This window comes from Helianthus annuus, chromosome 16 (genome assembly GCF_002127325.2).
Source record: "Helianthus annuus cultivar XRQ/B chromosome 16, HanXRQr2.0-SUNRISE, whole genome shotgun sequence".
NCBI lineage: Eukaryota > Viridiplantae > Streptophyta > Magnoliopsida > Asterales > Asteraceae > Helianthus > Helianthus annuus.
Genome location: NC_035448.2, coordinates 104,127,803 through 104,141,860, shown reverse-complemented (window position 1 = coordinate 104,141,860; position 14,058 = coordinate 104,127,803). Strand labels below are relative to the sequence as shown.

At 35.2% G+C, this 14,058-nt stretch overlaps 1 protein-coding gene across 1 annotated transcript; it reads left to right on the top strand.

The window, feature by feature from the left end:
• Nucleotides 1-12,938: 12,938 nt before the first annotated feature.
• LOC110914288 lies at nucleotides 12,939-13,829 on the top strand. Its single transcript, XM_022159091.1, has one exon. It carries the CDS (start codon nucleotides 12,939-12,941, stop codon nucleotides 13,827-13,829), a length of 891 nt encoding a protein of 296 aa, XP_022014783.1.
• The last annotated feature ends 229 nt before the right edge of the window (nucleotides 13,830-14,058 follow it).

Below are 14,058 nucleotides of genomic sequence, written 5' to 3'. Positions count from 1 at the left end.
CTTTTGTGTTTCGCTTATTGTGACATAATATAGTTTCGCTTGTTTGTCATTTCATTGTTCCGCTTATTTGTCACCTAGTTCCGCTTCAAAGACATTTGAAGTTTCGCTTGAAAGTCATCTAGTGTTTTCGCTTATCTGTCATCACGTGATTAAAGTTGGAAGGTTCAATCAAAGTGTTTGTCGTTCTTGAATGAATCAGGATTGCATGTGATCATTAAATTGAAGTGAAATCAAAGTTGTCGGCCACATTGTTTGTTCATTTGAGTCACAAATTAATCCTGTGTCAAAGTTGAAACTTGTCGGCCATTTCAATAGTATTCTGATCAAAAGATTAAAGGTCCTATAGGATACAAACAAGTCATAAGAGTGCCGGCCAGATAATATTTTGATTATTGTCATTTGTCAGTAGCCCATGATGTGATTCATCTACTCGGCCCAATGAGAATAAATCAAATATAAATGTGATTGTTAAAACCGGGCACATGAAATACTGAATTTACATTGGAAGGCCCAATAGCATTAAAGAGTAGATTAAAAATCATCGACCACCATTTCAAGTTTGCATGTAGATTTCATTTGTGGTCCAATAGGAATTGTGTTGTGAATTGCTAGTTGTCGGCCCTATAGGAGTGTTTTGGTATTCAATTGATTGAATAATAATAATTTGTGAACATTAAAGTGATGTTGGCCACTTCTGGTTTTGGTCCAATGGATTAGTTTTGTAATTGATTGTTTGTCAGCTCGTTTAAAATTGTCGGATCTTTAATCAATATTATATGTCACTTGTGGTTGCATGTGATTAAAAATTACGGCCCAATCAATCATATCCAAACTGTTCACGGCCCAATGAGAATCTAGCAATTATAAGATTGTCGGCTCATTAATGTTACATGTGAATTTTTGATTAACTGAGTGTGTGATATACATTAATCGAAGTTGTCAGCTTTAATGGGTTGTTCGGCCCAATCACTTTGTTCACAGTTAACTTGAACGGCCCAATCAAAGTGAACATCTAGATTTGTCGGCTCCTTAATTGAGATTGGCAGGCCAATTGTTTACATAATATCATTTGTTTTAGAGGTTGGCCCAATCATAAACGTTAAACAAAAGGCCCAATCATTGATGGTTATTGCATGTGAAATAAAAGGGCCTTATTACACAAAGCATTAGAAAGATCGGCCCAATCACAAAAATTGTTGATTTAAATTGTTGACAGGTGATCAAGTCATTTTTGTTGTGTAGTGTTATTAATCAAGTGGTGGTTCCTATTCATTGAAAGTTGACCTTGTTGACTCGCTTGATCGGGTCACAATTTGTTTCAAAGGATTGTGTTTTTGTTTGAGTTTAAAGTGCATCAAATCGAGTGGCAATCCAAACAAGTTGCCACCCGATTCTAGTCAGTTTCATTTGTCCGTGTTTCAGGTGATTTGTCAAGCTTCGGATACCTGTCCAAGCAAATCTTCACTCGATTCACTGTTGCCTAATTTTTGATACTCAATTGGATAATCATTTGTTTGTGTGAAATTTGGAATTGTTTGAAAATTTGTTGTTGTGTATTTTTCATTACCGAAGATGGATTCTGAAATTTATATTGCACTGAACAAATTTAATAATTTTACAGGTATCAAGGGAGAATCAACTGATGAGTTGATCGAAAGGTATGTCAAGTTATATTTAGAGATGGGGAGATTGAAGATAACCAAGACCAATGAGGAACTGAAAGACAAATTGGCAAACGCATTGCCATATGATGAGTGGGGTACTTATTTGCTGGTGTTGAAGAACAGTTCAGATTATGTTAATTTGAACCTTAGTGCATTTGTTGAGAAGATTCAAGCTCAAGAACTTGAATTTCAAAAGATTAGAAAATTGAAGCCTGATTCAAGAGAGAAGAATAAAGAAGCAACTGATGAAGCAAAATTCAAATCTGAGGAAATCGTTCGAGAGGTAGAGGAGCAGGTTAAAGAAATTTCAGCTATCAAGGTGGAGACGAAAACTGAAGCTGTAAAAACGATCGGGAAGTGCTTAAATTGTGAAAATCTGAAATCTGAAAATGCCAAACTCTTGAGGGATTTAGAGAGTTTGTCATTAGAAAATGAAAATCTTAAAAAATCAGAAAATGTTTTGAAAAATCAAAAATAAAATCTAGAAAATGAAAAAGTAAAAATTGAAAAAGATTTTCAAAATCAAATAAAGATTTTAGAAGATGAGAAAGATATTTTTGGTAAAAATAATCTTGAAAAACAAATTGCAATAAATTCTCATCTTGCTAAAATCATTCAGCTTGAAAAAGAAGCTGAAAGTGATCGGAATAAAATTGTTGATTTAGAAAATAAGTTGAAAGGTTTTGTGACTTCTTCAGAGTATTTGAATATTCCATGTCCAAAACCGATCAATTCTGTTCCAATAAGTGACGATGTCACAAACTATGACAAAGTCGTAGTTGAAGATTGCGATGAGAAATCTGATGATGAAAATGGAAAAATTGAAAAACAAAAATTGTTTTTGAAATTAAAAGAAAAAAATTAAAAATACTGTTTTGCAATCTACTGAAATAGGTGAATGCTCAAAGCAAAAACCTGTTAAGAAGATTGTAGAACAGAAACAAAAAGTTAAAAATTTGAAAAATTTTAAAAATGAAAATAAAAGCTCATCAGATCAATCATCCAATCGCAATCAAAAATCACAAAAATTGAAAAATCAAAACTCAAAATTTGTTGGTAATAAGTGGTGCAGGTTGGACCACAGAACTCAAAAGCCAAGTCCAGCAAACATGAGGAAGGAATATCACCAAGCCAAACAGTGCTTTGATCTGAGCGTTTGGTGTGACAATGGTGATTGGTACGATAACTGAGTGTGTTATCGATGCGGTTATAGAGGACACATTGCTGTTAACTGCCAGAATTGGAGGTTTGAATCGAGAAGATGCTATAACTGCAACATCATAGGTCACATTGCCAGAGATTGCCCAATGAGATCAATTGAAAGATCGAGGGCTGTATCTCAGAAAAGGGTGATAAAGTCAATCAAAGTCAAAGAAAAGCCCAAGGAACTGAAAGTTTCAGAACAGAAAGTCAAAGAACCTAAAGTTCTAGAAAAGAAAGTGAAGCTTTCTCAAGGGCAAAAAGACAAACTGCGAAAAAAGAGGAAGAAAGCACGAGAGTATCTCGAGAAAATTTTGTCCTCGGGTTCATCCGTTGGTAAGAATAAGAGTTCTGATGCATCGACTTCCTCGTTTGCAAAGTCAAGCAAGACGAATTCATCAGATACAAATCTGAGGACGAAAGAAGAAAAGAAGAAGAAGAAAATGATCGGCGATGAATCTGACGTGTCGAAGTCAGACAAGCCACCTTCAGGCGATGAATCTGACAGATTAAAGTCAGACAAGCCATGTGCAGGCAATGATACTGGTTCATCAAAGCCAGAGGAGCCATTGGTTGAGGTAAAATCTGAGAATTCAGGTTTAACAATGGATGATGCAAACTTTCCACCATTGTTGAATAAGAATTCGAAATCACCCAAGGACCGTCAGGCTTGGGTGAATCTCTTTAATTGAAAAACCTGACTTGCCGGAACTCCCAGGTTGGTAATTGGGGAGTAGGAATCGGCATCTTTCTTGAGAAATTCACTTCGGTGATATTTTGACTTTCAAAAGATAAATTAAGGACATTAAGTTGTACTTGATTCATCGTTCCTACAAGTGATTAAAGAAGAACAATGTGATGAAACCCCGTGTTTGTGAAACGACACACAAATCTAATTTTCCGGAAAAACTATTTTGATTAAAACAAACTTAAGTGTTTTGAAATCATAATGGGAAAATAGTTTGTTGTCAGGGGGAGTTCTGATTGTTTACGCCAAGTGGATGACGAATTGAAGCGATTCGATATCATGTTGTCACTTTATCTGTATAGTTTGTTTTCAAATTTTCCCAGAAAATTAAAATTGAAATATATTTTGATTTTAGGGGGAGAAAAATTTTTAAAAAATTAGAAAATTTGAAAATGTCAAAAACATTGAAAAATAAAAAATGAGTTTTTGTTGCATAAAAGAGGAAATGATAGTACATCAGTGGTCTATCACAACACGCTAAAGATATGTAATGTTTAAAAGTGATAAACAATCTTACTACGGATGTGTCGGTAGATTTTTGCACACTTAGTAAATTGAAATGAGATATAAACCTAAATTCAAACTTGCTTAATTCGTGGGTAACTATTCTTGGATATATGGGTAACCCCCGAAATCTTGTTTGAAAGATCCCTCTTTCTGAGATACTAGGTCTTTATGCTCAGTGATATCTGGGGTATTATCCTGGGACTTCTGCTGTATGGAAATACTGACCTACTCCCCGAATAATACTTTCTGCAAAATGCTTTGAAATATAAGCGCAGCCCTCAGCAAGTTGATAAAACAATAAAATTGATAGTCACTGCTGTTGTAACAAAAGATCCTCTAAAGGGGACCCACCAAAAGTCGAAGCCGTCATCTCTCTGCGTATACAGAAGTATCGACCTGAGCTCTCACGGCCCTCGCAATTTATCCCTTAACAGATATCATTTGTGGTATACTCACCTGTAAGACTGAACATTGGGATCTGGATACGGGAGTATATTCAAGTGGAGTGATACACATTTAAGTTCAAGTTTCTAAAACATTAATATCGTATCTCGAATCAATTGAAATTTGTGTGAAAATTTAAAGTGGACCAATATACTGACAATCTAGGTAAATTGTTTAAAACTTGAAATGTTTAAAAGCTTAACGGTCTTGGTGATATGTCTCAAAAACTGATATGATCCTCTTGCACAAACTCACAAAAATATGTTTGTACATATTTCATTTTTGCATTTAATTTCTGCTATTGCCTTTATGTTTCATAGTATGAAAAATCCAAAAAGATTTTCGACAACTGATGTTGAAAAGCTGATATTCAAAATCTCAAAGGCTAAACAAGATGAACAGTTGGTTTGGTTAATTGGTTTGAAATGTTTAAAATGATTCATTAATTTGAATCAGAAATTGGAATGTTTCAAATTTTGATAAAATTTTAAATGTGAAAGATCCTCAAATGTTTAGATGATTCATTAATTTGAATCACAATATTGTGTGTTATATGTTTGAGAATTTTGAGTGAATTTTTTTAGAGTCAAAATTATTTTGTCTTACGAGAGGTTGAGATGTGTAGGTTTCTGATTCTGTTGCTACGAAAAGCCAGGCGTCGATCCTAAAAGCACGGAAGCTTGACGAAAGGGGGAGCCTAAAGAAAAGAAGTCTGATCAATAGGAAGAGCAACGGAAGCTCGAAGACAGATCCACGGGGATTCTGTTCGAAAAAGAGAAAGACCAGACGCTACGAGATTGACACTGCGGCAATATCCAAGGGGGAGATTGTTAGTGTATTAATGTCTATCGCCTTCGTCAATCCGAGCCGTAGCGAGAAACCGAAGAAATCAAGCTTTTATTGTTATTTAGATAGTAAAGGCAAGGTGGCAATTGTGTAAATAATGAGACTTCTCATTATAACCTTGGCCTATAAATAGAACCATTAGGGTTCTCATTTAAGACTTTTGCTCCATTTGGTGATTTTGGTGATTCAAGTCTAGAGAGAGAAAGTCTAGAGAGAGAAAGTATACTCTCCACGTGATTTTTGCTTGTACACGTCATCTTCATCAATAAAATCACGGTTCTAGTACGTTATTGTGTGTTCGGTCACGCACGTTCACGGATTCCGCACGTCGAACGTTCGTTACGCAATCGAACGGCGTCAAAACCGGTCCTACATATGGAATGCTAAAAATCGCAAATGGAATCGAAGAAAGCATCCGTATGGATCAATTGGGAGTATACATTATGTCCCACCATCACTTGTTGATTGTTATTACCTAAGGATTTTACTGAATCATATTAAGGGACCAACCTGTTTTGAAGATATAAAAACAGTTGATGGGCAGGTTTTTCAAAATTTAAGGATACATGTTTTGCACGGGGACTGTTGGATGATGATAAAGAATATGTTAATGCTGTCAAAGAAGCTAGCACATGGTCAACCTGAGATTTCTTGAGGACTTTTTTGTAATGTTGTTGCTGTCAAATTCGATATCTCGTCCTGGTGTTTTTTGGTCGGAAACGAAGTCCCTATTATGTGAAGACATTCTGTATCAGCAACGAAAAATAACTGGTGTTGCAGGTAATGTGATTATCTTATTAAAGTTATATACAACTACATTAAAATTATGAAATAACTCTGTTATTGGGAAAAAACTAATACTTTTTTCAACATTTGTTTTAGATTTAGATCTTCAACAAGAAGAACTTGAAAATATATGTCTATCCGAAATTGAAAAGTTGCTACTTACCAATGGAAGTACAGTGAGAAATTTTGATGATATGCCAAGTGTTCCGGACAATTATGTTTCATCGTCGAACAATTGATTGATAATGAAAGAATTATCGTATGACAGACTAGCTCTTTAAAGGAACATGATGGTTATGTAAAGTGTTTAACTGCCGAACAGGAAAGGATATATAAAATTGTTATGGAAGTGATTGAAAAAGGTGATGGAGGTGTGTTTTTTGTATATGGTTATGGTGGAACTGGAAAGACGTTTCTTTGAAAGACGTTTCTTTGGAAGACATTCTCAGCTGCATTACGATCAAAAGGTGAAGTTGTATTGAATGTTGCATCCAGTGGAATTGCTTCACTTTTGTTGGATGGTGGTAGAACTGCTCATTCAAGGTTTGTAATTCCAATCAACATTAATGAGAATTCAATATGTTCGATAGAGCCTAATTGTAATATACAAAATAATAATAATAATAATAATAATAATAATAATAATAATAATAATAATAATAATAATAATAATATGAATAATAATAATAATAATAATAATAATAATAATTAGTCTTCATATTATTGTTAAATTAGTTTTAATGAAAAAAAATTGAAAAGGATATGTATGTTTTATTTTGTATGTTACATAAATGAAAGGCAAAAGGTAGAAGAATTACAAATAATAATAACCGTAATCATATTTCAAATTTTTCAGTTTCGTTTGCCGCATGCTTATCTCTATGGCTACTTCTTTGTTTGCTTATAATTTTCAACTCTTCACATTCAAACTAATTGACCGCAAGATATGGGGATATGATACCTGTATCATCCACAAAAATCCGCACTACAACCGTTGTGGCCGTCTCGCCGCACAACCTTACCGCAAAGAGTCGTTCGCCACCGTAGCACCACCGATAGCCGCCGAACCAGCGTCGGTTCGGCCGTGACCATCTCGTGCGTTTCGCATTCCGTTCGAGTAATTCCGACTCACGACCAGGTATTGGTAATTAACTTGTTATCTTCCTTCGAGTCATCATGCTATGATGCAAAATCTGATATGGAAGTTGTTCTTTTGATCCGATGACGAAGTAGTCGAACGCAAATCGTGAATCACCATTGCCATTCATCTCAGTTCTGTTCCGTTTGACTACCGGTTGTTGCTACTCCATTAGTCTCCGTCTTATTCCGTTTGGCGTTTAAGGTACCCAATAGAACCCTCGTCCGATTCGTATATAGAAGTTAAATTATGTTTTGTTAGTATTGGTTTTCCGGATACTAGAGCTTAAATGTTAAAAGTTGTATGATCCGATCATCTGTAATGCGGTTGTCGCCGACATTATCCTACGGTCGTTTTCTTATTTAGCTTAAGAAATTACATATCTAAATCTAAACATAACAAGTGATCACTAATTTACTAGTTGATAGCAGACCTTAATATGAACTAAAGCAAGGACTTGGTTGCAAGCTTTGTCAACATTCTTAAACAACTTGCTAAAAATCCTGGCATTACTTGGTAGTGGTGACAAAAAGTCCAATGAGCAAATGTATACAGAATGAGGAAAAGTGACACATTTATAAATCTTTAAATCTTTTTTTTGGGGTAATTTGATTTAATTATTGTTTTTTTCTTTTTATACATATAGAAGCATGTATAATCATGGAATTATTCTAAATATTAAATGAATTCTAATTGATGAAAAATGACTACAACTAAATAATGTTGTGTTATTATGGTCAGTATTTTCGTAAATAAACCGAGTCGGTATTTTCTTGAAATTACAAGTGTTCAAGTATGGGTTTTAATTTTATAAAGTTAAGTCTAATGGTTTAAATGATACTACTCTAAATTATTTAGTAATATTGTTACGAGTAACATGGTATTAAGCACATGAGTTTTAAAGTTTTCTACTAGCTAATAGACCTAGTTATTAGTTAAATATAAGTTATTAAGGTTCGAGTTATAGTAACCGGAAAACTATAGCGAACGAGTCAATTAATAAACTGATTTGGGTTATAACGGGATTATAGGTTTTTGATTGTTGAGGACGACTTGATTAATTGGCTTTGCTTGCTAATAAGGTACGGATTCTGTTTTCTTTTCATCATAGTATACTTTTATTTTTCGTTACTCGTTGGTACGGGTTCCTATTTTTGTCATCATAGTATTTTTATTCAAGTCCGTTACTTTGTAGTACGGATGTTTTCGTTAGTCGTCTCTGTTTCGTACTTTTTATATGACTAGTATATATATAGTAGCATGCAATAGACTTTAAATCTTGTGCTCGTTATTGCATGTTCCCCTATGATACGTTTATTTCTGATATAGCTTTGTACTCTGTCACCCGAGCAATTATAAGTTAAGACTTGTCGTTGGGGCGTCAACGGCATGGCACTCATCGTGACGGTGCGTAACTAAAGTTCACGGCGTCTCTAGTTTGTGCTTGTGTAGCACCTGGCCCCTAGAGGCGAATAGATCGATCTTAGCTCTGACTCCTGACTCCTGTTGAGATGGAATAATGTGTGTACGCCTACATGCACCATCTCGGCGCATGGACTATAGCCATGTATGCCTCTGTTTAGGCTCGTGGGTGCTTCTATATTACGTGACTTGTTTTACTGTTATATGTTGTCACGTATGTCTTGTCTCTGTTATGATATGTTTATATGCATCTGATTATGTTCAGTATCTGTTATCTGTTCAGTATAAGTTTTGGGATTCAAGTTATGTAAGTATTTGTTTCAGTGCCATCTTTTAGATTTGCTTAGTATATGTACCGGTCCTTTTTGCTCTTCGCATACCTGCCATTACTTTACTGTTGATTTCTCCGTTACTGGGCAACTTTTTGGCTCAGCCGTAGTTTCTTTCTTGTGTTGTTTTGTGTGTGTTTTACAGGTAATCAAGGGAAACCAGGATGAGTGAGAGGAAAATGAAGTTTAAGAAGTTTTTGAAGTTTCCGTGTTTATTTATTTTCAGCAATTAAACGATTTAAGACTTAGGTTTTCTGGTGGATTCGAGACTTTTGATCCTTGGTTTCTATCGTTTATTAGAACTCTTTGGTTTTTGATATCTGTAATAGTAACATGCCAGCCTGTTCCAGGTTGGGGTGTTACAGATATGGTATCAGAGCCAAGGCTCTTTCCTGTAGAAAACTTAAACCTTAAAAAAAAGAACTAAACCTGTGAGTTAATGGGTAGACGTTGGGTTAGGATTTCGACTTTCCATCAATCTTCGTAATCATCGGATAGTGATCTTTGAGTTTTCCGTTAGAGGCTTTTTGTTGTTGAATTCTTCTTTCATGATCTGCAACCCAATTGTATGGATAAATTATTCTATCATCATCATCGAGTTCGTGAATCAGTCAGAACATGGTTGATTACATGCCTGAAGTGACTATATCATCGAACAAACTCAAGTACGCGCCCGTGGACCTTGCTTGCTTCAAGAGGTGTTTCACATCAGTAATATGTGTCCTTGCGGAATCGTCGCAACTACTTTAGATATCACTACATTATTATTATTATTTACTATAGCTAACCATGATTTGTTTATCGCCACGCTACCTTTCTTTACAATTTTAATAGATCACTGAGATGCATGATAAGAGGACCGTTAGGGCACTTATGTAAGGTAATTGACAATTATGGTCGCGAACATAATCGTGAATTACAGGTACATATGTGTGCTTTTGGACTCCTATTGTGTAGATTAGTATGTACCCGAATTTGTTGTGTCTTAGTATTCTAAGTCTCACTTTACTTGTTTTGTTATTTCTGAATTTGAATTTGTTTAGTATGCGTCTTTTGACCGTCTCAGAAACTCCGTACATTAGTATGTGTGATGTCTAATGGTTTGCTATATGTAAAGTCTATTCTGTGTCCATTATGTGTGAAACATTCGTATTCGTACTTAGCAATTTTGAGGACAAAATTTTTTTTAAGATGGGTAGAATTGTAATATACAAAATAATAATAATAATAATAATTAGTCTTTATATTATTGTTAAATTAGTTTTAATGAAAAAAATTGAAAAGGATATGTATGTTTTATTTTGTATGTTACATAAATGAAAGGCAAAAGGTATAAGAATTACAAATAATAATAATGTAATCATATTTCAAATTTTTCAGTTTCGTTTGCCGCATTCTTATCTCTATGGCTACTTCTTTGTTTGCTTATAATTTTCAACTCTTCACATTCAAACTAACTGACCGCAAGATATGGGGATATGATACCTATATCATCCACCAAAATCCGCACTGCAGCCGTCGTGGCCGTCTCGCCGCACAACCTTACCGCAAAGAGTCGTTCGCCACCGTAGCACCACCGATAGCCGCCGAACCAGCGTCGGTACGGCCGTGACCATCTCGTGCGTTTCGCATTTCGTTCGAGTCATTCCGACTCACGACCAGGTATCGGTAATTAACTTATTATCTTCTTTCGAGTCATCATGCTATGACGCAAAATATGATATGAAGTTGTTCTTTTGATCCGATAACGAAGTAGCCGAACGCAAACCGTGAATCATTGTTGCCGTTCATCTCAGTTCTGTTCCGTTTGACCACCGGTTGTTGCTACTCCATTAGTCTCCGTCTGATTCCGTTTGGCGTTTAAGGTACCCAATCGAACCCTCGTTCGATTCGTATATAGAAGTTAAATTATGTTTTGTTAGTATTGGTTTTCCGGATACTAGAGCTTAAATGTTAAAAGTTGTATGATCCGATCATCTGTAATGCGTTTGTCGCCGACATTATCCTACGGTCGTTTTCCTATTTAGCTTAAGAAATTACATATCTAAATCTAAACATAAAAGTGATTACTAATTTACTAGTTGATAGCTGACCTTAATACGAACTGAAGCAAGGATTTGGTTGCAAGCTTTGTCAACATTCTTAACCAACTTGCTAAAAATCCTGGCATTACTTGGTAGTGGTGGCAAAAAGTCCAATGAGCAAATGTATACAGAATGAGGAAAAGTGACACATTTATCAATCTTTAATTCTTTTTTTTTTTTTAGGTAATTTGATTTAATTATTGTTTTTCTTTTTATACATATAGAAGCATGTATAATCATGGAATTATTCTAAATATTAAATGAATTCTAATTGATGAAAAAGGACTACAACTAAATAATGTTGTGTTACTATGGTCAGTATTTTCGTAAATAAACCGAGTCGGTATTTTCTTGAAATTACAAGTGTTCAAGTATGGGTTTTAATTTTATAAAGTTAAATCTAATGGTTTAAATGATACTAGTCTAAATTATTTAGTAATATAGTTACGAGTAACATGGTGTTAACCACATGAGTTTTAAAGTTTTCTACTAGCTAATAGACCTAGTTATTAGTTAAATATAAGTTATTAAGGTTCGAGTTATAGTAACCGGAAAACTATAGCGAACGAGTCAATTAATAAACTGATTTGGGTTATAACGGGATTATAGGTTTTTGATTGTTGAGGACGACTTGATTAATTGGCTTTGCTTGCTAATAAGGTACGGATTCTGTTTTCTTTTCATCATAGTATACTTTTATTTTTCGTTACTCGTTGGTACGGGTTCCTGTTTTTGTCATCATAGTATTTTTATTCAAGTCCGTTACTTTGTAGTACGGATGTTTTCGTTAGTCGTCTCTGTTTCGTACTTTTTATATGACTAGTATATATATAGTAGCATGCAATAGACTTTAAATCTTGTGCTCGTTATTGCATGTTCCCCTATGATACGTTTATTTCTGATATAGCTTCGTACTCTGTCACCCAAGCAATTATAAGTTAAGACTTGTCGTTGGGGCGTCAACGGCCTGGCACTCATCGTGACGGTGCGTAACTAAAGTTCACGGCGTCTCTAGTTTGTGCTTGTGTAGCACCTGGCCCCTAGAGGCGAATAGATCGATCTTAGCTCTGACTCCTGACTCCTGACTCCTGTTGAGATGGAATAATGTGTGTACGCCTACATGCACCATCTCGGCGCATGGACTATAGCCATGTATGCCTCTGTTTAGGCTCGTGGGTGCTTCTATATTACGTGACTTGTTTTACTGTTATATGTTGTCACGTATGTCTTGTCTCCGTTATGATATGTTGATATGTTTATATGCATCTGATTATGTTCAGTATCTGTTATCTGTTCAGTATAAGTTTTGGGATTCAAGTTATGTAAGTATTTGCTTTAGTGCCATCTTTTAGATTTGCTTAGTGTATGTACGGGTCCTTTTTGCTCTTCGCATACCTGCCACTACTTTACTGTTGATTTCTCCGTTACTGGGCAACTTTTTGGCTCAGCCATAGTTTCTTTCTTGTGTTGTTTTGTGTGTGTTTTATAGGTAATCAAGGGAAATAGGTATGAGTGAGAGGAAAATGAAGTTTAAGAAGTTTCTGAAGTTTCCGTGTTTATTTATTTTCAGTAATTAAACGATTTAAGACTTAGGTTTTCTAGTGGATTCGAGACTTTTGATCCTTGGTTTCTATCGTTTATTGGAACTCTTTGGTTTTTGATATCTGTAATAGTGACATGCCAGCCTGTTCCAGGTTGGGGTGCTACACTAATACTGAGTTAGGTGATTTAACTAAAAGAGCAACATTGATTATTTGGGATGAAGCACCTATGACTCACAAGCATTGTTTCGAGGCTCTTGAAAGAACAATGAGAGACATATCACGTTCCAGTCAACCGAACATGCAATCCAAGCCGTTTGGGGGAAAGGTCATTCTATTTGGTGGTGATTTTAGACAAATTCTTCCGGTCATCCCTAAAGGTACCAGAACAATGATAGTCAATGCTTCTTTGAATTCTTCTTATATATGGCGGCACTGTCAAGTACTAAAGCTAACTAAGAATATGAGATTAAGAGTTGGTTGTCAGGAAGCAGATTTGAAAGAAATAAAGGAATTTGGAGAATGGATTTTAAAGCTTGGTGATGGTCTGCTTGGTGAAGAAAATGATGGTGAGATTGATATTGAAATACCAGATGATTTACTTATTCATGACCAAGTTAATCCTATTTCTTCTCTCATTTCATTTATATATCCGGACATGAATAAGTTTTTGTGGGATTTAACGTATTTCCAACAAAGAGCGATTCTTGCTCCAAGTAATGAAGTAGTGTATTCAATAAATAAAGAGTTGTTAGAGAGTCTGTCCGGTGAAGAAAAGGTTTATTTTAGTTCAGATAGTTTGTGCCAATCGGAGGAAGAATCAGAGCTTAATATGGCATTGTTTCCTCCTGATGTGTTAAACAATCTTCGTTTATCTGGTTTACCTAACCATAAATTAGTACTGAAACTTGGTGCTCCGGTGATGTTACTCAGAAACATTGATCAAGCAAATGGATTGTGTAATGGTACACGTTTACAAGTCACGAAGCTCGAAAAAGTTGTGATGGAAGCAAAAATTATCACAGGGACTAATATAGGTCATCATACATTGATTTCAAGACTGAAGATGACACCTTCTGATAAAAGAATATCAGTGAAGATTTCTCGAAGACAATTGTAACACCTCGAAAAATCATACTCAATAAAATACAGACACGTGTCATGTAAGACAAACGTGTCAGGAACCCGGATCAAATAAGGATGTATGGTAGGATTTAAGAGGGCATCATGTTATTAAAACACCTCTGAACAACCCAAGGGCGACGTATTATTAAAATACCTCTGAGCGGCCCAAGTTATAAAATCCCAAGATCCTTAAATCATTTTGATAAACATCCGATATATAGCCA

Excerpts from the sequence above, each read along its gene's own strand:
- LOC110914288 (XM_022159091.1), top strand. The coding sequence starts at position 12,939 with ATGACTCACAAGCATTGTTTCGAGGCTCTTGAAAGAACAATGAGAGAC.